Below are 24558 nucleotides of genomic sequence, written 5' to 3' on the forward strand. Positions count from 1 at the left end.
AAGCAGGGAGACTGAAAGAATGGTGATGCCTTCAAAGAAAACGGTTAAGTTCTGTATAGGGGTGTGTTTGGGGGAAAAGATAAGCACTCCTTTGGACCTGTTGACTTTGAGGTGTCTCAAGGACATCCAGTATAAACTATCTCAAAGGCAGGTGGCAATATAAGACTGTAGTAAGAGATTGGGGCTGGACATATGGATTTTTGAATCATTTGCATAGTTATGATAATTAAACCCATGGGAAATTATGAGAGCAACATGAGAGATTGTAGGAAAAGAAGAGGGCCCAGGGTGGTGCTTTGAAGTATAACCAAAGTTAGGGACAGGATATGGATGATAAGCCAGCAAAGGGGACAAAGGAGAAGCAGTCAAATTGGTAGGAGGAGAACCAGGAGAAAACAGTATCATGAAAACTAAGAGCTGAGAAAGTCTTCAGGAAGAATGTGTAGTCAATAGTGTCAAATGTAGCAGACAGGTGTAGGAAGACAAGGACCAGATCTGGAAATTAAGACATCAGTGATGAGTTTGAAAGTTAGATTGCAAAGCGTTGAAGAATGAGGGAGACAAGTAGAAGTGGAGCAAATAAGTAATAACCGTTCCCCTTTTCGTCCTCCCATCTCTGCCCCAGGAATTTGGCTGAGAAAGGAAAGGAGACATAAGATGATATCTCAAGAGGACGGTAGAGTCTAATAAAGGATTTTTTAAGGATGGGAACACCTGGGGCATGTTTGAAGACTGTATAGAAGGAAATCATTAGATAGAGTGAGGTTAAATATTAGAAAGAAAAATAGAATGACTGATATTACAACCTTATGGAGAAGATAGATGGCATAGAGGGGTCAATTTTGGCAAGAAGAAGGGCTACCTCATCAGAGATGGAAGGAAAGTAAGGGGGAGAGGGAAGATAAAATCTAGGAGGTTTTGAGATGAGGAGAATGGGAAACAAAGGAGCTCCTAGTAAATGGTTTCAATTTTTTTTTCCCCAATAAAGCAAGAGCTAAGGCCCTCCCTTGAGAAGGTGCAGCAAGGAAGGTATGTGAAAGACTTGAGAAAGTTCTAGAATAGCTTATGTGAGGAAATGGATAAGGAATTAATTAGCGAGGAGTAAAAGGACTATCTTGTGGCAGTAAGCACCAGTCAGAACATTAATCTGCAACGCAACCAGTCAGTTCAAATGCATGGTTTTCTCCTAGCTTTGCTCAGCTGCACGCATGAATAAGGGGCAGAGAAGACAGGTGGTGGGAGTAATCTAGAATTGGGGTTTGACAAGGGAAGAACAATAGGATCCGGGGGCAAGGGATTCAAGAGTAGACGATAGTATAGCATTGAACTAGTTAACCATATGGCTGAGGTTTGGATGAAGGAAAGTGAAGGCAGAAAAGAGGCAATGGTCTGAGGAAGTATTGAGAAGAAGGAAAACTGGAAGTTGTAATGCGGTCAAAGAAGAGGTTTAGGTGGGAGTAAGGCATAAAAGAGATATGCAGTGATAAGGGGTGACCAGAATGAGGAATGTCAGTTTTAGAAAATGGAAGTAGAAAACGTGTGTAATGGTGAGAGATCCAGGGTATGAACACCCCCATTGGTGGCTGTGGTGCAGTAAAGAAACAGGTCATGGATTTGAGGAGACTAAGGAACTAGGAGGTTAAGATGCTTGAGGCAGCATCAACAAGACAAAAGGGAAAAAAAATGGGAATTTGAGAAATAAATGAGTCAGATATAACAATAACTCAATGGGCATTTAATAAGCATCCACTATGTGTCAGGCATCATGTTACTAAAGTAATGATAAAAATAATATTAAACATGGGTAAAAGAGCAACACACATACGTATGTAAATGTACATATGTATATATTATGCTGAGATGGCTTAAATGTTACTTGAGTAAGATTAGGTAGAATTCATAAAGGTGAATAGATGGTGAGATCGTATTACTCACTTGATAAATTTCTTGTGTTATTGGAAATAATTGCCATCCTGTTGCTCTCTAATTACTTGAAACATATATTTAACCAAAATAAATTTATTACCCAGTTAACACAATTTAATATCCATTTTCAAGAATAATCACCATTTTAACAAATTAAGGATAATAGATGGCCACTTATGGATTCCTTCCTTGTTATAAAACCTTTACTCAAAGACCTAGTACAGTTAAAAAACTTACATAGGGAAACTGGTGCTATAATGATTTTGTGTTTGGGAATGATATCAAAATACTTTCTATTTTAGGAAAAAACCTCAAGAAATCTCTATCTTTTATAAGCATATGATGCTTAATACTTTATTAGAGGCCACATAAAATGGATTCAGTTCCACTGTATACAAATTCTAGCTCTTCAATTCTTGAGCCTAAATTATCTTTGGGTTTTGGGGAGGAAGAAGTGGAAGAGGACTGGGGATGAGAAGTACTGTTAAGTAGAAGCACTGCCTATTTCTAAGTTCCAATGTAATGAAACCATGATAAATAGACATGTCCAGAACACTTTGCCTTGAAATTGTTCACATTTCATTGGTAGCTCATCTAAATCATACCATACCTCTCTATATTCATCACGTTCACCGTGTTTTATGGTATAATAGCATTCCGTTACATTCATGTAATACCAATTATTTAGTTGTTTCTCAGTCAATCAATAGGCCTCTATTTTGTTTCTAGTTCTTTGCTAAGTCACAAAAAAGGGGTGCTATAAGTACATTAGTGGGCATAGAGTCTTTCTTTTTGTTACTCATCTCCCTAGGGCATATGCCTAGCAATGGAATCATTGAATTAAAGGGTATGGACATTGCAGTCACTTTCTTTGGACAATTCTAGACCGCTTTCAAGAATGGTCGTACTAATGCACAGCTCCATCAACAATGAATGACTAGGTCTGTCTTTTCACAATGTCTCCAAAGGGTTTATATTCTTTGTTATCTTCACTGATTTCCTAGATGTTAAGTGAATCCTAGCATTGTTTTGATTTGCGTTTCTGAATTATTAATGATTTGGAACATTCTTTCATATGGCTGTTAATGATTTGCAATTTATCTCTTGAGAAATATCCTTTGACTACTTATCTATTGGAGAATGTCTTCTTGCCTTGAAATTCTAATAGATGTAATTTAGAGTTGACAGCATTCACCTAAATTTAAGTTTTACCACACATCTTAAGTACAAAAGAGAGAAGAACTCTTGGTTAGTAGTGAAAGGAAAAAAAACAAAACAAAAATAATTTTCGTAGTGAAAATCAGATCTGTTACAGTCAAATGAGAATTGGTCTTCTCTCACACAGGTTCTTAAAACTCCTCAAATAAATCTTTAAGTATTTATGCACTTACATAGAAGCTAATTTGCCTGCTCTTCTCACTAATTCTTTGATGGGACTTTGGTCTTTTTGCAAGTACAAATTTCTACTATCTTTAGAACTCGAAAGGTGATATGTAAGAAACTCAAAATGAACATCTCCTATTGAATTAATCTGTGCTAACAAGTCAATTTGGAAATACGACAATTTTGTTAGTCTATTACTTGGAATCCAGGGAATCCTTGGAGATCATGTAACGAGGACTGGTATCATACTGTAACTGTAATCAATACAATGTATAAGAGTTAATGGATCTTTTCTTTGGGTGTAACTTATTTTTACTAAATTAGACTGCTATTACTAAGTCAATGTTTTTCCTCTTTAAAGGGATCCATATTTTTTTTTGTATAGGTAACCCCAGACCAATGCAAATCACATCCTTCTATACCTTAGCAGATTTGCTATGGCTCCCCAAAATGTCATCACATTGTTAGTGAGTCTCTCCAAATTCAGGTTATTCTTTGGATGAAAGATACACAGACTATTCCTAGAACTGTACTATATTATAGTCCATAATCTTACTATCGCAGCCTATAAGAACTCAAAGTCCTTAAAATTGAGGACTTTTGTGAAGGAAGGTCATGTTTGCTTCTAACAAAAAATAAACTCAAGAAATTAACAAACTATGAGACTGAATATCCCTAATCTCCTGCAGCCCACACATCTTAGTTGTAATATAAAAAAAGTTTCCAAGGAAATTTTACCTCATTAATGAAATCACCAATGTCCCCAGGATGAGGAGCCGCTGATCTGACTGGATACTGAGGTTCTGCGTGAATAGGCCTCTCATCTAGTCGTCTGATCCCAACAGGTTTGATTGCATCAGGTTCCACTGTATCAGGTTGCTGGAGCTGGCTTAAGTCATAGTCCTGAAAAATATAAAATCAAAAAGGCATGTCCAGTGGGATTTTAAGAAAAATACAGATGAAAAAAAAATCAAGAGATGGAAAATGGAAACCTTTATCCTATATACAAGCAACTCATAAAAATGACTGAAACTTAGCATAATGGAAAACCCGCCACTATGATTTCTCCATGTTATGATTAAATATTTCTTTCACACAGCTCCTTCTTCTGTGTTTTTCATTTCCACGGTCTGTGCCCCATCTGCTTTACAATGTTGCTCATCAATTTTCCACTAGGAAACAGCAGAGACATGAGGTAGCAAGCACTATGAAATGACTAAAACTGCCTAGAAAATATAGATGTAGAGTATAAGGCAAAGATAGGCACTGGTCAAGTTTTCCCCTCCAACTAACAAATAGGGCTAGTCCTCTTTAAGGCAAAAACAGGTACAAAATACAATATAATTTAAATTCTTCTGAAAGTATTATTAATTTACGTACATTATTCTGAAATTGCGGATAAATTAATAACACAATGTTGTTATTGTATAGGAACCAGTATGTTTACTAAACATTCTATTTCATTAGGATATAATATGGGTTTTGCCATATCCTAACTTTTTGGGGAGACTATATTAATTCTCGTTTTGTATAAGACTAAAATTGAGTATGTTCAATTTACAATTATACCTCTTATAGCCCAATGTCTTAGATTTTCTATGGGCTCAGGGCTTTATACAAGGAAGTACCTAAATCTACCTCTTGGCCAACCACACTTTAGTTTGTCAGAAAAATAGACTGTTTTGTCTTTTATAAAATCAAAGCCAAGACCTGTGAAGAAAACAGAAGAAGCATAGATGGGTGTCTCAGCAGCCTCTTCAGATTCCATTTCAGCAGCCAAATGAATGACATACAGGTAAATCAACTGCCAGCAATACAAAGCTTCACCAATATTTTAGCCTTGAGCAAATATTTTCAGCATTCAAACTATAACTGTAACATTGCAAAAATGGTACACTACTCCTGACTTTGGACATTTCCAGAATGTATAGAAATTCAGTTGTATTCTATGTAATCCAACTGCCTATATCCAAACTAGCCTGAAATTTTTCAGAAGACTAGTAAGATGAAAAAAAAAATTACAAGAGATACAATGATAATCTTTATACTTCCACCCCTAATACGCACAACTTCCTGTCTCTCAGCATACATGCTCATACATACACCCTATTCTACCCAGGAGAATGAGGTCATAGTTTCTGGACTGCTCCTTATCTCAAAACCCTGTGACTTCTTTACTCTTATTCTTCCTCTCTGATCCAATCTCAGAGAGCTAGATAACCTGCTTCCTAGCCAAGGTCAAGGTCTCTACTCCTGCCCTTCATCAAGAAGTTATACTTCAGGAAACTTGATCCATCATCAAATTCTCTCTCATTTTCATTTGCTCACTCACACATATTCTGAACACTCAAACTTTCTCTTTTGCTCTCTGTCTTCCCCTTCCACACACACACACACACACACACACACACACACACATATTTATATCCTCTCTCATTCTCTCTTACTCCTTTATGCTGTTTTCTCAATAATATCTTTCCTCCATTTCATTGTTAAATTTATCGAAGCTGTCTATGTTCTCAGCCTCCACTAACTGTTCATTTACACCTCAACCCACTGCAATCTTATAACACTACCACTCTAATGAAACTGTCTCCTCAACTGTGAACTTAGTGTCTGTACACTACAACTCCCCAAACACTGTTGTTGTTCAGACTGAACATGTCTGACCCTTCATGACCCCATTTGGTGGTTTTTTTTGGCAAAGATACTAGAGTGGTTTGCCATCTCCTTCTCCAGCTCAAGGAAAATGAGGTAAACAGGGTTAAGTGACTTGCCCAGGGTCACAGAGATATCTAATGTCTGAGGCCTCATTTGATTTCAGGCCTTCCTGACTCCAGGTCCAGTGCTCCGTCCACTGTGCCACCTAGCTGCCCCATTAGAGCCTTAATAATGTTTGCTGAATTGGACCTGTTAAATGCCAAATATGGTCTTTTTTCATTTCTCATTCTCCTTCACCTTTATGTACCATTTGACACATTCAGTACCCACTATAAAGGTTAAAAGGATATACTAACTACTACAGTATCCCTTACACATCGTGGGGGTTAGGAGTGTGGCATCCCTGCTATCTGGAAAATCTGTGTAAAATTTGTATAGAGCCTTAAGTTTTTTTGTTTTTAATATATTACTCTGTTTGGTTCCCACAATGCGTGAGGTAAGTGAGTGTGATAAGATCTTCCCAACACAAAAGATGAGAAAACTGAGACTCAAACACTTAGAAGAAGTTTAGATATTTGGTAAGGGTCAGAGGCAAGACCTGAATCCATGTCTTCTGATACCTAGTCAAGAATATATATTCCACTGCACCAGGAATGCTTCTCTTTATACAATCCAGGATTTAGTCTAGAGGCATTTTTAACGAACATAATTGACTGAATTCCTTCCAACATATACTTTACTGTATAACTCTAAAGAATATTGTATGTAGCAGCCAGATGTATGCAACAGTAAATGAAGACTTCCCTACAACTGGGAAATTTCCCCTAAAGTACCTAGACAGCAGGGTCATGTTTCTTGGATTACCTGCAAGCGTGCCTAGCACTATATAGAAAGTGCTCAAAAAATAATTATCAATAACTATTTGATTGTGCCAGTAATGATTCACTGACTTCTAAATGTCACAATCTGTTTCATTATTGATGCCTGATGCAAAAGCATAACTAATTTCAAAAGTTGACTTAATCAAATGGCACTGTAGAAAGCTAGAAACCAAGACAGACTATATTCTTTACACTCCTTATGCTATAGTTTTCTTACATTGTTCCCAAATGTGAGATACACAATTTTACTTCCAGAAAAGCACTACTCAGGCCTTAGCTTCTACATCCATCCATCCTCACTCTGTCCTCTGGTAAAGGCCTCACCCTATAGTCAAGCTTCTATCTCATGAAAGATGGTCAACCTACTACTTGAACCTCTTAATTTACATAGCTTTAAAATCATATGATGTTAAACATACACTATTCAAAGAAAACACACAAATTGCAATATGCAGGGTAAGAATTACATATGGAATTATAGGGAAAACAGAGGCCTCAAGAGTTCATGAAGTCCATGGTTTCACTCCCAAGGAAAGTTGTCGTAACAAAACTGTCCAACATTTCTTGCTTAGTTTATAGAAAAATCTCTAGAGATAGTGAAGGTCTTAAAATATTCTTGGGTATATGTTGCAATGTCTTGCAACCTTTACAACTGGTTTAAATTCCTTAAAATCATTATTTTTGAATGAAAGCTTCAGTAAAAACAAGTAGTCTAGATTAATGAAAAGAATTCTAAATTCAGAATCAGAAATCCTGAGACAAAGTCCTGGCATTACCATTTACATGGCACATTGTTATTAAGTCATGCAATCTTACTAAGCTTCAGCTTCTTCATCTATAAAATGAGTCTAAGGATAATTGTATTATCTGTCTGTCAGGAAGAAAGCATTTTGTAAACTTGATAGTGCTAAAGGATTCATTTTACTACATGACGTAGCATTAGCTAATGCTCAGAAATGTAGCAATGAATGAAAAGCACTTATTAAGCCCTTACAATGCTAAGCCCTTGGATAAATTCTGGGGATACAAATACAACAGGGAGACAGACCCTGAGGCACAAAGCAGTGACCTGCCCAGGCTGACATAGTACATCCTTATTTTTTTAAAAAAATTTAAATATTTTATTTTTCCCAATTACATGTAAAGACAATTTTTAACATTCATTTAAAATAAAATCTGAGTTCTACATTTTCTCCCTTCCTCTTTCACCTCCCCTGTCCCTGAGATGAAAAGTAATTTGATATAGGTTATACATGTTTAATCATGCAAAACACATTTCCATATTCATCATATTGTGAAAGAAGACACAGATCCAAAGAAGAAAAAAATTAAGAAAGTGAAAGTAATATGCTTTGGTCTGCATTCAGACTCCCTCAGTTCTTTCTCTGGAGATGGACAGCATTTTTCATCATGAACCCTTTGGAAATGTCTTAGATTTGTATGGCTGACCCTAGCGAAATCTTTCACAGTTAATCATCGTTAAGTACTGCTGTTACTATGTACAATGTTCTGGTTTTGCTCACTTCACTTTACATCGGTTCATGTAAGTCTTTCCAGGTTTTTTCTGAAATCATCCTGCTTGTCATTTCTTATAGCACAACAGTATTCCATTATAATAATATGCCACAGCTTGTTCAGTCATTCCCCAATTGATGGGCATCTCTTCAATTTCCATTTTTTTTGCCACCACAAAAAGAGCTGCCATAATTTTTTTTACATATAGGTCCTTTCCCTTTTTCTTTGATCTCTTTGTGATATATCTTTTTTCAGATTTCTTTGGGATAGCCTCCTTAGATAAGACAAAATGACCCTTTTAAAAAATAAGAATTCGTGGGAAAACTTTTAAGGCAGTTTGGCAAAGTTTAGACAAATGAATTAAATACAATGTAAGTTTTTAAAATAGGTACGTAATTTGAATATAAAAAGGTCTTGCCATTAAAAAAATTAGATATGAACTAGATCAAATACCTTTTTTAACTATGTCATAACTATTCTATATCCTCTCCCAGGCAATATTATGAGATGAGAATCCATAGACCTTGGTTGGATGTGGGGCACCTCCAGTGGAATTAAGCATGTTGCCCTAGCCTTTGCATCAGAAGACATAAGAAATTCTGGTTGATGCTCAGTAGGTCTGACTGCTCCCTGATATCTAGCCAAATGAGACTCAGAAAGATGGACTCTTTTTTTTCTTTATTTTTAACATTTTTAAAAATTTTGAGTTTCAAATTCTCTCCCTCCCTCCAGCCCCTCTCCTGGCTATTAAGAATGCAAGCAATAGGATATCCATCATACATGTGAAGTCACACAAAACATATTTCCATATTAGCCAAGTTGCCAAAAAACAAAACATTACTCCCCTCAAGGAAAAAAAAAACCCAAAATCCCCAAGTGGAAAAAAGTAGGCTTCAATCTGCACTCAGAGTTCCTCGGTTCTCTCTCTGGAAGTAGAGACCATTTTTCACCATAAGTCCTTTGGGATTATCTTGGATCACTGCGGTGATTAAAGGAGCTAAATCTTTCACAGCTGAACAGTTAGAATATTGTTGTTTCTATGTACAATGTTCTGCTGGTTTTGCATTAGTTCATATAAGTCTTCCCAGGTTTTTTTTGAAACTATCCCCCTCATCATTTTCTTATTTCTCCCCTGTGAACTATCTAACTATCTAACGTGTGAAACAGTCAACCCTTTCAACCCCTTTTCTTCTTCATGTGGTCTACCGTGAGTTTCCAGACCAGAGGGGTAGCAAAGAGGGGGTGTGTGGGGGGGGAGGGGGGGGTTATCTTTCTTCTTCCACTCCATGAGCAGAAAATGGAAACTTTCAGGAGAAGCCCATGACAAGTGAACTATGCTTGTCCAGGATAATTTGAGGAGGGATTTTCTGAACTTCCAATTCCTAGCTGTCTTCTTCCTTTGTTTCCTTTTTTGACCATAGGTCAGAAATTAGTGATCCTGATAAAGGCTATTTTCCAGCCTTGTGGGTTGTAGCTTGTGGTTAATCCTTGTCATTTCCACCTCCATAATAACTTATCTCCATTCACATGGCCCCCACCCCAGTTCAGACCTTTGCCACCTCTCAAATGGATTCAACTCTTAATAGTCTCCTAATTGGTCTCCCTTCCTCAAGTCTCTTCCTCTTTCAATTTCCACTCAGTCACCAAAGTCATGCTCCTAAAGCACATCTGATCATGTTACACCCTTGCTTAATAAACATCAGTGGCTCCTCCAACCTCTAGGATAAAATACAAACCTCTCCATCTTGCATTTAAAGTCCTTCACAGCTGATTCTAAATGACCTTTCCAGCCTTATTATGTAATACTGCACCTTATGCATTCTTCCATCTAGCCAAATTGTCCTTGCAGTTCCTCATCTAGGACACTACATTTTCCATCTCTGTGCTTTTGCACAGACTGTTCCCCATGCCTAGGATGGATTCCTCCTTACCTTTACGTCTTAGAAATCCTAGTTTCTTTCGAAGTTCAACTCAACTGTCATCTACTATATAAGACCTATGCATATCCTCAGCTACAAGGGCCTCCTCCTTAAATTACCTTGTATTTAGTTTGTGTGTACTTATGTCTGGATTATATATGTTCTTTCTGCCTGCAGAATGTGAGATTTTTGAGGGCACAGAGGTTAGAGAGGCATACTTTCTGGGTTATTTAATCATTTCATTAATAAGACCAGAACATTATTAATAAAAGGATGGCCATTTGCCCATCTCTCTTAGACCAAAGACAATGATGGTGGTGGGCTCACAGTTTATATACCCTTCAAAGAGTAGGTGTTCAATGAGGGGCTGAGAGTGACATCATGTCATCCTTGGACAGAGAAACTATCTTTATGCTAAGGTCACCCCCAGCCTTGGGCTATCTAGACAAAAGGATCTGAGCTCCACCTAAGCTTGACTAGAAGAAAATGGACTTCCCCATTTTAGATTAAATTCTTTGTAAGGTTGGGTGGAGTTTGACCAAGATTGTTAATTCAATCTCATTATAGGTAGTGTCCGGTAAGAGACTGAATTTTTAAAATCTGGACTTTGGAGGAAGGGGAGAGCTCTCTATCTCCCTAAATTATTGTTTATTGATAACCATTTCTCTCAGAGTAGCTCATTGCTACCTTTATATTCCCAATGACTAGAAGAGTGACTGGCATTTAAAGGTACTTAATAAATGCCTCTTGCTTGTTTTACTTGAGAGTTTCCCAAAGAGTGAATATTTTAAGCTCAAGAGTTCCAGAGTTTGAGAGTCCAGCACTGGACTCTCGGAAGATATTTCTCCATTGGCATACAATATGGAAAACAAAGAAGACTGTCCAGAAGCTAGAGGATCAAAGCCATGCTGTCACATGGCAGGATATCATTGAGAGTTGTTTGGACACTGCAGGTCCAAGGTGAATGGGAAATATTTTTTTTTACCATTCCCAGAGTGTTTACCACTCTTAACATGTTGTTACTGCTTCCTAGTAATTCCAATGGGCTATTAGAGTGTTTTAGGTTTTCGTATGCATCCATGGTCTATGGTGAACTCTTTGAGTCTTTTGCATTTCCTGTGCTGGAGGACATCAAAAGCTGCCCTCATACAGGATACCTGTGTTGCAGACTTAGTATCTTTGCAGGCAAGAACTCCTGCTACCCACATTTTGAAAACCCTAGACAAGAGCAATATCTATGCTTTACTTTATATATTGTCCCCACAGTTTTTATGATGGGGGTACAAGCCAAAGAGCATGTGTGGTCAATCCCCCATGATTGAACCAGGTCTGTGGGTTCTTAGGTAACCCCAGCCACAAAAAACACTAATCCAAACAGGGGATAAAGGAGATCATAAAAATTAAAATAAATCATCTTGGCTACATAAAATTTAAAAGCTTTTGCATGAATAAAATCAATGAAGACAATTAGAGGAGAAATCATATGGTAGGAAAATTTTTTCATAAAATATCATCAATAAAAGCCTGGTACAAAAAAAATACAAGGACTTGACATAATTATGAGACCAGGAGTCATTGCCCAATAAATTTTCGAAGGATATGGTTGACCTGTTGCCCAACAGATAAAAATGGTTAAAGGAAATGATTAAATTTTCAAAAGAAGAATTACAAACTACAAATGACCACATAAAAACAACGTGCCAAATCACGTAATAGTAAGTGAAAGAATAGGCACTGAATCTGCAGAGGAACATTTTAGGTGAGGAAATTCTATCAATGCATGGTCTCCAGCTTTCTTACAACTCTTTGGGTTGCTTAAGAGCATTGCTTCTAAAACTATGGGTCGAAACCCCATACGGGGTCACATAATTGAATGTGGGGGTCGCAAAAAATTTGGCAACAGTAAAAGGTTTCTGAATGTGCAACAACCAAAAATTAATTTAAAATCAAACATGTAATGAATCCAAGGTGCTTCTGGCAGTGCTTGCCCATGTTGCATCACGCGACTTCACTGTAGCCTTAGTCCTGAACACAGCATTGACAATTACAAAATCAAAATATCGATCAACTGGAAAACACTGAAGATGCTCTTAGTCCTGCAGTATCAAATGTTCCGCCAAGATTTAATTATTTATGTAAAAATAAACAAGCATATTCATCTCATTAGTATGTAAATTTGCTTTTGTCTTTAATAATTGGTTAAACTATATGTATACCAAAGAATTGCTTTAAAGTAAATTTATTTATGATTTATTATCAGCAAATGTTTGATTTATACCTATTTTGCGTACCTATATACCCAGAATTGGGTAAAAATTTCTCAGGCAAAAAGGGGTGGCAAGTGGAAAAAAATTAAGAAGCCCTGCCTTAGAACACTGAGAGGTTAAACCAGTGACTTTTCCAGATGGAGAAATGCAAAATAACGCTTAGATTTAAGTTTATCTCGTACAAAAAAGAGAATAGTTAACAGGAAGGGAGTGTGAGGAGATAGGCAGAGTTATGCACTGATGATCATGTTAAACATTCTTACCTTCCTGAAATTCATTTTGTAATGATGCAAAAAAAAAAGTGACTCAACTGCCTATACTCTATAATTCAGTGATGCCACTCCCGGGCATATACCCTAAGTAAGTCAAAGACAGAAACAAACATTCAACACCAACCAAAATATTCAAAGCAGCACCCTTTTAAATTTGGTGCCTATCAGTTAAGGAATGGCAGAAAACAACAACAAAAACTATGCTACATAAACGTAATGTTCCATAAGGACTTATACAAATGAGCAAATAAGTAAGAAATATGGTAAAATTTGTATAGATGGATGCAGAGCAAAATAAGCAGAACCAAGAGAACAATATACACAATGATTATAACAGTATAAATGAAATGATTACTAAAAGGTGGCTGAATTCTTATTAATGGAATACTCTATCAAGATCCCAGAGCAAAGATAATGAAACATACTTCCTTGCTCGTAGGGAATGGGGATAGAGAAGGAGACTGCTGAGCAGAATACTGTGCGTATGTTGTCAGACATTCTCTGTACTTGACATTTTTACTGAATTGTTTTCCTTCGTTACAAGGAAGGATCCGATCTAGAAGGCAGTTGGAAATCCAAGAATCAAAGACTTAAGTGCTTAGAAGGGAATTTAGAAGCCATTTACTCTAACCTTCTCATTTCAGAGATGTGGATACTGAGTCCACATGGAGGGCAAGTGACTTGCCCAAAGTCTCACAGTTAATCAGTATTGAACTCAGGTCCTTTAATTCCAGAGCCAGTATACTTTTCACTTTTCCAGTGACAGAGAGCAAAAGCCATCAAGAAAACATAAAAATAAAATATATAATGCTATCCTTATATGAGAATAAATTAGAAGTCAGTTCTTTTGGGGTGGGGGGGGGGGGTTATTTATTGATTTCTGGGTTTGGGAGCAATGCAGTAAGCCGAAATAGATTTAAGATAAAGGTCTTGTTGCTGTTCAGCTGTTTCATTCATGTCTGACTCTGTGACCCCATTTGGGGTTTTCTTGGCAAAGGTACTGGAGTGGTTTGCCATTTCCTTCTCTAGTTCCTTTTACAGATGAGGAAACTGAGGCAAACAGGTTAAGTGCTTGCCAAGGATCACACAGCCAGTAAGTGTCTAAGGCCAGATTTGAGCTCTGGTCTTCCCGACTCCAGGCCTCACTACACCACTTAGCTGCCCTAAGATAAAGGGTAGCAGCTAAGTTTACTTGTGTAACTAAAAAGGCCTACTTACTTGCTATAATTTATGCCAATCCAGAAAATGGTACTGTTAATTTGCCTTAGAAAATTTGGTTAGCATTAAATAATTCTTGAACAAAAATTTGTGAGAGTGCCCCTTCATCTACTGCTAACTCCATTTTAGGATGATTTCACGCTTCCACGCTTGCCACTCTTGTAGGCTCTACTTGAGCAGAATGCTCTTATGCTACCTGCAGAATCTGCCTCCATGCCTCCAAATAAAAATGCATTTGCAGACCTACATAAAGAAGGCAGTAACAATTCCATAAAACTATGTCAATACTCATCCCTAAAGTAATTGAAGCCTGGTAAGCTGAGACCTAGGGTAAGTGCCACTAGAAAAGTGAAAAGAGTATTTTTAGAGGTTCAAAGAATAGTCGTACATTTCTCCAAGCAAGAGAACATCATCTCAAACAGTTTTTCTCTCCCGTGGGAATAATTGCTTAAATATTTAAAATTATGCACAATATTTAGATTATTCTTCATTTTAAAAATGCTCTAATGTTATGGGTTGTGAAACAAACATAATGAGAGGGAAACACATGGAAATAATTCAAGGAAGAAAACTATTCCCCTTGCTGAGTATCCACAAAGAAAAAGAACGACTGGAAGAGCTCCAAGAAGCAAGAGAGAAGAGCCGGAACAACCTCTGTATACTGCCCTCCACAGCTTAGCACATGAAAATAAACGATTGTAATTTATTAAAATGCTTCCGTTTACATGACGCTTTCAAGTGAGAAGATGGCAATATGTGATCACTCTAATGCTGCCAACCAAGTCAAGGGCCCTCATGGCTTTATACAAAGGAGATTATGACCCGATTTCCAGTGCTAAATTAAATGTACATGTAACAGTGACTGTCTACGCAGTAGTTGGAATTCCCAGTATGAAGAACTGTAAGTCAATTTGGCTGTAACCAGGTAGTGAATGAAAAAGGAACAATGTGAAAGAAATATGGAAAGTTAGGAGGAAGCCATTAGGAAGGGCTTTAAATGTCAGAGAGAAGAGCTGATATTTTACTAAGACAATAGGGGACCACAGACAATTCAGAGCCTTACTGACTAGTGCTTCCTGTGAATCAACAACTATTTATTAAATACCTACTTTGTGCAAAGCACTGTGCTAGGTGGTAGGGCTACAGAGAGAATGAAACAATCCTAATCACAAGGAATTTAAAGAGTCAGAGATGGCCTAAAGATATAGATATTGCTTGCTACAAAGAAAAGCTGAGTTTCAGGAAAGTTTTCTTCAAGAATTTTATATACCAGAACTCCTTCCCCACTGAATCCCATTGTGAAATATAAATATATATTCCTGAGGAATTTTTTTTTGCCTTCAGACATAACATTCCACTAAGAATCTGACTAAGCAAATCTTTTAAAAGGGGAAAATAATAAAATATTAACTAAAAATGTTACTTAAAATATTGAAACTGAAAAACCAGTCAGGTTGCACTAGATGGGAAGAGTCACTTATCGACCCACTCACTGAATGACCATGGGTGACAATGGACACCCTGTTCTTTAATTTCCTTATGCAGATTTCTGTTTCAGTTCAGCTGCTCAGTATTTCACCCTCGTTTGTTATTTTTTTTCTACAATAACATTAGGAGTTGAATGATTTTGACCAGTTGTTATACTTACTATAAGAAGGTATATTAAAGTACATCTAAAATTTGTTTGTGCTTCAATCTGACATCTTGAGAAAATAAATATTAACCAACAAAATTTTAATGTACTTTCTATAAATTTTTGTGGTTTTGATGAAATTTTGAGTAGGCACTGAAGCTATCATGATGATTCATAAGGTTAAAATCTGCCATCTTAAAACAAACAAACCTCCCCCACGCTCTCCAGCTAACCACATTTTCAAATGGTCAGACATTCTACAAGTTTTAAAGTATCTCAATTTGGCACATGGATAGAAATCTCCTATTTCTAGTAAGGGTACCATATATTTTCAGTTGGTCAGCTGGTCATCCTTGACTGTTCTTTCTCTTTTGTTTCAGAGCCAGGTATTTGCCAAGTCTTCCCCAGGCTACTGTGACCATATCTTCACAACCATTCCCTTATATCCATTCCAGATGTCATTACCTTAGTTCAGGCCCTTATCGATCTTGCACTTGGATTTATGCAATTGGCTCCTAACTCATCTCTATGCTTCCAATCGCTCTCTTCTTTATTCTTTTTTTCAGATGTGTGTTAAAATAATCTTAGAACTTGGGCCTGACCATATGACTTGCTATTCAAAAATCTTCACTGGCTCCTTAGGTTCTCCAGAATGATATGCAAATGTCAGTCTGACATTTAAATCCCTCTACAATGTTGGTCCTGAATTGGTATGTTACAAACATATTTTATGTCATTCCTTTTTATGCACTCTATAGCACTGTGAACAAGCTGCTCTATTAGCTCTTTTCTGAACTCAGCTTTCCACCTCCACCAAAGTTCTGTTCCTTTGCACAGTTTGTCTCCCATCCCTGGAATTTACCACCTCTCCCTATCTCTTACCTCTTAGAAGTGCTCCCTTTAAGGCTCTGCTTGTGTTCTACTTCCCTTACAAAGTCTTTGTTATCCCACAATCGTAAAGCCTTTCTCAATCTTCAAATTACCTTAGAATTAATTACTGTATGCTGTTTTAAATTTTTCTAGTAGAATATAAGTTGCTTGAGAGCAGGAACAGTTTCATTTTTGCCTTAGTATCCATGGTTCCTAGCATTGTGCCTTACAAATAAAAGATGGTTAATGAATATTTGCTGAATTGAATTGGCAGATATCAGTATGAATAAGCAATGCAGTTAACAGAAATACTACCTGCTCATTTGTACATAGGAAGCACTACATACATAATGGGATTAATGACTGGGGAGTGAATACATCTCTTCCATGCTTAAAAATTTTACTTCTATAAAACATTTTTTCCAGCAAGGCACAGGTTAATCATAATGTACCATTAAATTACATCACTCTCTTTTGCTGATGTTAAGATTTAAATTAAGGTGAACTGAGGCATAAATTTCTAAGAACGTTCAAAAATACCAATAAATTGAATGTGCTCTGAACTTTATGTCTCAGTTTACCTTAATTTCAGTCTCAACACTGATATGTATATATTGGTTCCATGGTGTCTGAAACAGTGCCATCCAATCAACAAGTGTTTAATATATGTTTTTATTAGCTAGTGACAACTGTTTTTCATAGCACTGATCATGTGCAAATAAATGAAAGAGGCAGGCAGAAGAACATTACTTCTTTTATGAAATATATTATTTGTCACACACTCTATCCAATCTCTTGATGAAAGACAAGCTAATGAATGGACTATTAGTTTCATTTTAGAGGACTCCATAGTTGAGCCTTTGATGTTTTAATTATGACATATGTTTAACTATCACTGGCTTCAAATTTTCATCACCACTCTACTGTCATAAAAATAAGTTTATTTGTATAATGGCATTTAAAAAACTCTTAAACCCAATTTAGTCAGCCTGGATTTAACAAGTAAGATTTGATAAAAATAACTGATGTCAAATTTTATTTTGTATCAAGTCACAAAATGATCAAGGAAAAAGTCATGTATTTTGTGAAATGAAGATAAGAGTATTTTCCAATTTATTTACTGAATTCTTTTTCATTACTATCAATATTACTATTTTAGTAACTAAGATATTTAATAGGTATTATAAGATGATTCACCTATATTCTTCTAGTCCATCTTACACTAGCTGTACTTGGTTCTATTCCTAGTCTTAACATCATGGTCGGCTAATTTAATCTTTCATTACTCACCATTCCAGAGTTCCTTATCTCCTCATCTTCTGTTCTTCCTGACCTACCAATCTGCATCATTCCACCACTTGATGCTCTTGTTCCCAGGTAGCTAAGCATCACAAGACGCTGTCATAAAATCAAGCTGATTTCATCCACTATAAATTTATGTTGCATAATCTTAAATGCACCTTGGCTAGTGCTTGATGATCCTTCCACTCTTGTTTGACTACCTACACATTCCGTTCCCTATACTAAATATTCCAAACCTTATTTATTGTCTTGTCTCATATTCTTAACTACATCCTTAGCTCCCCACATTTAAAGTTGATGACTTAGCTTCCTATTTTGATGAGAAAAAAAAACAGAACTACCACAAGCTTTATCACCTCTACCTCCTTTATCTCTCAAAACTTACAGGTCTAAAGATTTAAAACTAGAAGGAAACTCAGGGGTCACATAATCATGGATTTAGAGTTAGAAGAGACCTCAGAGATTAAGTCCATTATTAAGTTACTGAGGCAGGATTCCAACTCAAGTGTTCCTTATTCTAAGTCCAATGATCTATCCACAGAGTAATTCTGTTCCTTTTAACTTGTTTGCATCATCACATATATGGTCCTGCTTTCTTTGTAGTCATAGAAGAAAATACATCTACTCCTCCTCTTGCCACTAACACTCAACCCTTTGTTTAGACCTTTGATCTCATTTTATCCCACCTCCTCAGGAACCCTGGGTCAACCATGCCCTCATGTATCTTCAAACTCTTCCTTTCCACCAATTCCTTCCATGTTCCTACAAATATAAAATTTTCCCAATGTCTGAAAAAGGAAAAAAAAGCCTCTCTTTGACCTTTCACTTCCATCAAACTACTATTCCATCCTTCCCCCACTTTTGCTGCTAATTTTAAAAAGCTGTCTATAGCCAACACTTGTGCTTGCCCTCATTACCAGCTCCTTGCATCCTAGCTTTCACTGCATTAATACTCAACCAAAATATCTCTCAAACGTTAGCAGTCACTGCCTTAATCACCAAGCCCAGTGGCACATTTTTTCAGTCATCTTCTGTAACCTTTTGACACTGCTGATCGTAACTTCCTATTCACATATCCTTTTCTCCTTTGGCTTCATGAACACAATTTTTCTTCTGTCTCTCTAACTGCTTCTTCTTTTTCTATGAGATCTCTTTCCTATCCCTTAGGGTGGGTGTTCCCCAGGATTCTGTCCTTGGTCCTTGTCTCTTTTTACCCCTTCCTCTGGCAAGCATATTAATTTTCATGGCCTCAACTAGCCTTTCTATCTAATTGACTATATATCCAGCTCTAATTCTGCCTTCTCGGGACATCCAGAACAAGTATAAACTTTCTTTCACAGGACAGATGGCAACTCTCACATTACTCACTCCTATGTAACCATTGCTATTCCTAGTATATCATTCTCCTTACCAACTATCTAGACTACCAGGATAATCTTCTAATAGGGCAATACTCTCTCTCACTCCCAATCCCCTAGCCCCTTTTTTAAACAACTGCCAAACTAATTTTTCTTACTCAGTGGTTTGGTAATGGCTCTCCCTAGTCTTCAAATCTTTATTAGTTCCCTGCTGCCTATTGAATAAACCTAAAATTGTTAATTGAGTCTATGAAAGCATGATATTATATGAAACAATGCCTTAAGGGAAAACTCATTCCATAGAAACACGGGACTTAGGAGGTCAGCAAAATGACACAATAGGGTTTTGAATTGCTATGTTGGGGTATGGTTTATTTGTAATGTGTTAATGATGTTTTGAGATTGCAAAATGCTGCTGGTGTGGGAAATATGATATGGTGTGTGCCTGTAAAGTAGAAACATACACAAGTCCTTCACATCCTAACCCTTTCCTATTTTTCCAGTCTATTTACATTTGTCCCCTTTACACATTCTCCAGTCCAGCTACACTGGCTTCCTTGCTATTCCTTACACATGACACTCCATAACTCCAACTCTGTGCCTTTTCAGCAGCAGTCTCTCAGATCTAGAATACTCCCTCCTCATTTCGGCCTTCTGACCTCCTTCAAGACAGTTTGAATCACATCTCCTGCAAGAGGTAATTCTGAGTTTTCCCCTGCCCCCTGCCCCATGGTAGGGCATTTCCTGGGCTGCCTTCCATTTACACGGTATTTATCTTGTACATAGAATATTGTCTGTGTATAGTCTCTCACCTTAAAATGGAAGCTCTTTGGGTGACAACTATGTACAAACAAGATATACAAAGGATAAACTGAGGCTTGTCTCAGAAGAAAGTTACTTAGATTAAGGAGGACATAGAAAGCTTTAACTATGGAGGGGTTAACATTACCTTAGATAACATATGGCCTGCTAAGGGGCATTACACCATGGAAAAACAGCATTACTCTGAAAACTTCTAAGATTCAAACTGAGATTCAAGTTTCTACCCAAATGACCATCCTATGGATATTCCACTCCCCACCCCTGCACAGAAACAAAGCCTACTTTCAAAGCAGCAGTATCTGATGGACAAGCATCAGAACCTGCAGTTGTAGGCTCAGAGCCAGCTACGGTTGTGTTGGAACCTGCCTTCATTCTCGTATAATCTAATAAGCTATTAGAAACGCAACAGTTTTAGTCTCTGTAGGCAAACCTAAAGCCTCCACAAATACAAGCTCTTATGGCTCACCCCATATGCATATTGAAGAGACCTTTGTAGATCAGGGAATCAAAATCAAATGGTGTCTTTGGTCAGACAAAGTGAGAGCTCAAGGGTTTAGAATGCACCAGACCAAGGTCCTGGGATAAGAGGCCATTGTCATTTAAAGTTTCAGTGGATCAAGAGAAACAAAGACAAGTTTTTCTACTTTAGGAGATATTGGGTATCACCTTGGATGGTTTAAAAAGTACAGCTGGGGAAAAATTTCAATGATCCAGAGGCATTAGAGGCTTTAGGGACAAAGACATTTACAGAAAGTTCTTGAGAACAATTCTATTGGAATGTTTAATAAGTAGGTGCTCGCGTGCCCTGAACCTGATCAGCTACATACGTTAAAAATCTACTTTAGTAAGCTTACAATATAACATAGGCATCGCTTTCTATGACACCAACATTGAAAAAGGATTCCATTGTATCAGGAAAACTATGTGAGAAAGTTCACTTCAAAAATAATATATTAAATGATACCCAGTTAGACAGCAATAGTTAATGAAATTACCTAAGAATCAAAGTGCTCACAGAACCAAAGTGTCACACTGGCACCAAAGAGAATAAAGAATAGTGTTTTCCATAACTTGACCTTTTTTTAGCGTATTAAAGGGAATATAGACAGAAAATGACAAGTTAGACCCCATTCGATGTCTGATTAACTCCTTTACTTTGTAATGTATTAATGTATCAAATCTATTTCACTTAACAATTCTAAGAGACAGAAATATAAAGTCCATTTAGGGAAAAGAAAAGAAAATGAATTTAAATTCAGGTAGAAACTAATATTTCCTGATATATGCCCTCTTTCATTCAAGCATGAGAAAGGAAAAAGCAAATCCATAAAATGAAGAAAAACTGACAGAATGGAATAAAAACTACCAAATATAATTTAAAATGAATGAAACCACATATACTGAATCTGATTAAAAAAAGATACCTTACTAAGAAATGGAAACCTGAACAAGAAGATAGGTACCTCTGCTCTACTTCAATGATTAACACAGAATATATCCTACACTATATAGAAGAGTCAGATATTTCACTTTATCAGGCAGAAACTTTTTTCCCCACTGATGCTTAAAATTGTTTGTTGGCAAGCACAAAAACAACTATGTGTGTATCTTGGCATTGGTGATGCCTCATTTTAAATATGTGGCAATAGCTCAATGAGTGAGGTTTTGAAAACTGTAACTAAGAAATGACCCTGAGTTACAAAATAAGCTGGTGGTTTAAGTTCTGGCTAAGATGAAACCACTTCATTGGCTTGGACTCCTGGACTGAAAACCAAAACAAACAAAAACGAAAACGAAATCAAAGGGTAACAGAATAAGTTCACTCACTTTTTTGAGAGTCTCTTGTCCTGATGGTACCTTTTTATCAGCTGAATTTTAAAATGCTATCAGTGACTTCCACAAGACTATTAGGATAGTAAAGGAAGTTTGGGTTTTGGTGATTAAAAAAACAAGAACAAAAAACTTGTTTTTTTTCCCCAGCTGTAAATGCCGGCTTCTCAATCTATTACCGTTTGGTAATAGATTGAGAAAATCTTTCTTCTATTTTGTACTTTTTCATCTCTTTGCTAGGCTTCAAAAACATATAGGGGAAAGTTAAGTCAGAAGACCTATGATCAAATCCTGCATTAACTTGTGTGACCTTAGGCCAAGTCATTTTAAGGTTTATAGGCCATGGCTTCCTCATCTGTAAAAATGAGAGGGACTGGTCTAGCTGGCCTCTGCGGTCCTTTCCAACTCTAGAGCTATCATCCTTTGCCTATTTCCAACCCAATTTATACTTTATCTGCAATATAAAGTCCCTCTAATCTAAACAATGCTGCCAAAAAAACTGATTATGAAACTCTCATTATAGAGAGTCTGCTAAAATTCTATGTGAGTAGCAAAAACAAAAGTTACGGAATAACTTCAGAATGTTGTATAGATAAGTTACAGTGTAACTTCAGAATATAGTATAGACAAAAAGATTTTAAAATTTAAAAAAAAACATTAAATAATGCCTAGATTAGAGAAGGGAACTAACTGGAAGTGAATCCTGAATAAAGACGTGCACTATAAGAGAAGTCACCAAAAAAAAATTAATTACAGCATAAAGAGTTTTAGGAGGGCAGAAGCAAAAAGAAATAAGGGCCAAGGAGAGTATTTTTTTTTTCTGTACAAACAAAAAGATCTCAAACTTCTTTCTGAAATAAAACCCCATCTTTTTAACCCAAAGTTTCTTCTAGTAATATTGGATATGACTCATCAAACACCAGGATATTAATCAACAGATAGAATAGAGACAAATTTATATCCCTGCAAAAATAAAAGGGTAGACAAATGCCTAAAGGTCTGAAAATAAGGTATCTTTTTTTTTCTTTTAACAAAAGGACACTAACATATAGCCTATCTTTCATAAGTATACAAAATAAATATATACATATGTATATATGTTTATATACATACACACACACACACACACACACACACACACACACACTAGATGCCATCAGATTAAAACTATCTGTTTTCTTTGAGAGGTTGCAATCCAGACCTACGATTCTACTGCTATAAGGAAGTGCTAGTGTGGAGACACATTCGGAAATTCAGATCAGCAATTTTTCTTTAACACACAGTACAAGAGTTGCTGGGGTCACTCAGAAGTTAAGCACGGTGTTTATGGCCACCCAGCCAGTATGTGTCAGAAGCAGGACCTGAAGCCATATCTTCTTGACGATAAGGTGCCAGAGTGCTTCTCATACCCTCTCTGGTGGTTAAACAGGGGAGGAAAGTCTTCCTGTTCATGAAAATCTAATATATTTCACATATACATATATACATATCCTATATATAGAAAGACACGCAAGATAAAAATGTTTTAATAGAAAGTCCTACTCTGATAGCTTTTAAAATGGAATTAGTATCTTTTATTTTTATATTATATTCATTTTATACTATATTCCCCCTCCACTTCCAGAGAGTCACTCCTTACAACAAAGAAAAAGAAAACAAACAAAAGGAAACCCCAAACTTTGAGCAAGTCTGATAATTCTCTTAATCCTGCCCAAGATCCCATTAGCTTTTTTGGCTCTCATCACAGTGCTGGCTAATACTAAGCTTGCAGTCCTCTAAAACTAGCAGGCCATTTTGAGACCAAATGCTATCTATCTTGTGCCTACCACATATTATATTTGAGAAGCTGATTTTTTTTTTGTGCTTTAGAATAAGACATTATATCTATCCCCATTGAATTTCGTGTTATTCAACCCAACTCTCTAACCTGTCAAGATACTTTTGGATTCTGACTTGTCACCCATTGGGTTAGCTAACTGTACCACCTTTATGTCATCCACAAATCTGATGAGCATACCATCCACACCTTTATCCAAGTGACTGATAAAAATGTTTACAAACACAGGAGTAAACACAGCTACCTGGGCTAAAAAACAGGATGCCTCCTGCCATGCTGACTTTAAACCACTAACAGTTACTCTCTGAGTCCTGTCAGTCCACCAGTTCTGGATCTAATTGGATTATTGTCTAGTCCATATCTCTTCACATTCTCCCCAAGAATTGCATGAGATGTGATAGTAATAGCTTCGATAAAAGCCAGAGAAAATTAATCTACTGCACGTCCTTCATCTATTAACGTAGTAATCTTGTCAAAAAGGAAAATGGAATTAGTCTGGAAGGCACTATTCTTGACAAAATCAGGTTGGATCATTTTTAATCGCCATTTTCTTTTCTATATATTCACCAACCATCTCCTCAATGATCTGTTCTAGAATTTTCCCCAGAAACCAAAGTCAAGCTTTATCACCTAGAATGTTATAGTTTCTATTCTCTTCCTTTGTTTTGAGAATTGGGACATCTGATTTTCTCCAATTCTTAGGTACCCTTCTTTAGTCCTTTATTACCAACTGCCTACTGGAAATGTCTTCTTTGATGTTTAATAAGTAATCTCAGATTCAACATAGCTAAAACAAAATTCACTCTATTTTCCCTCAAACTCATCATCCATCCTCCAACTTTTCTCACATCTACTGACAGCCAG

At 36.7% G+C, this 24558-nt stretch overlaps 1 protein-coding gene across 1 annotated transcript in view; it reads right to left on the minus strand.

The window, feature by feature from the left end:
• Positions 1-24558, minus strand: part of CDH2 (cadherin 2) — a 265943-nt gene that overhangs the window by 16351 nt on the left and 225034 nt on the right. Inside the window, exon 15 of the mRNA XM_036743695.1 lies at positions 4048-4212. Coding sequence (XP_036599590.1) covers positions 4048-4212 — 165 coding nt within the window. The remainder of the gene's footprint in view (positions 1-4047; positions 4213-24558) is intronic.

Source organism: Trichosurus vulpecula, chromosome 1 (assembly GCF_011100635.1).
Source record: "Trichosurus vulpecula isolate mTriVul1 chromosome 1, mTriVul1.pri, whole genome shotgun sequence".
NCBI lineage: Eukaryota > Metazoa > Chordata > Mammalia > Diprotodontia > Phalangeridae > Trichosurus > Trichosurus vulpecula.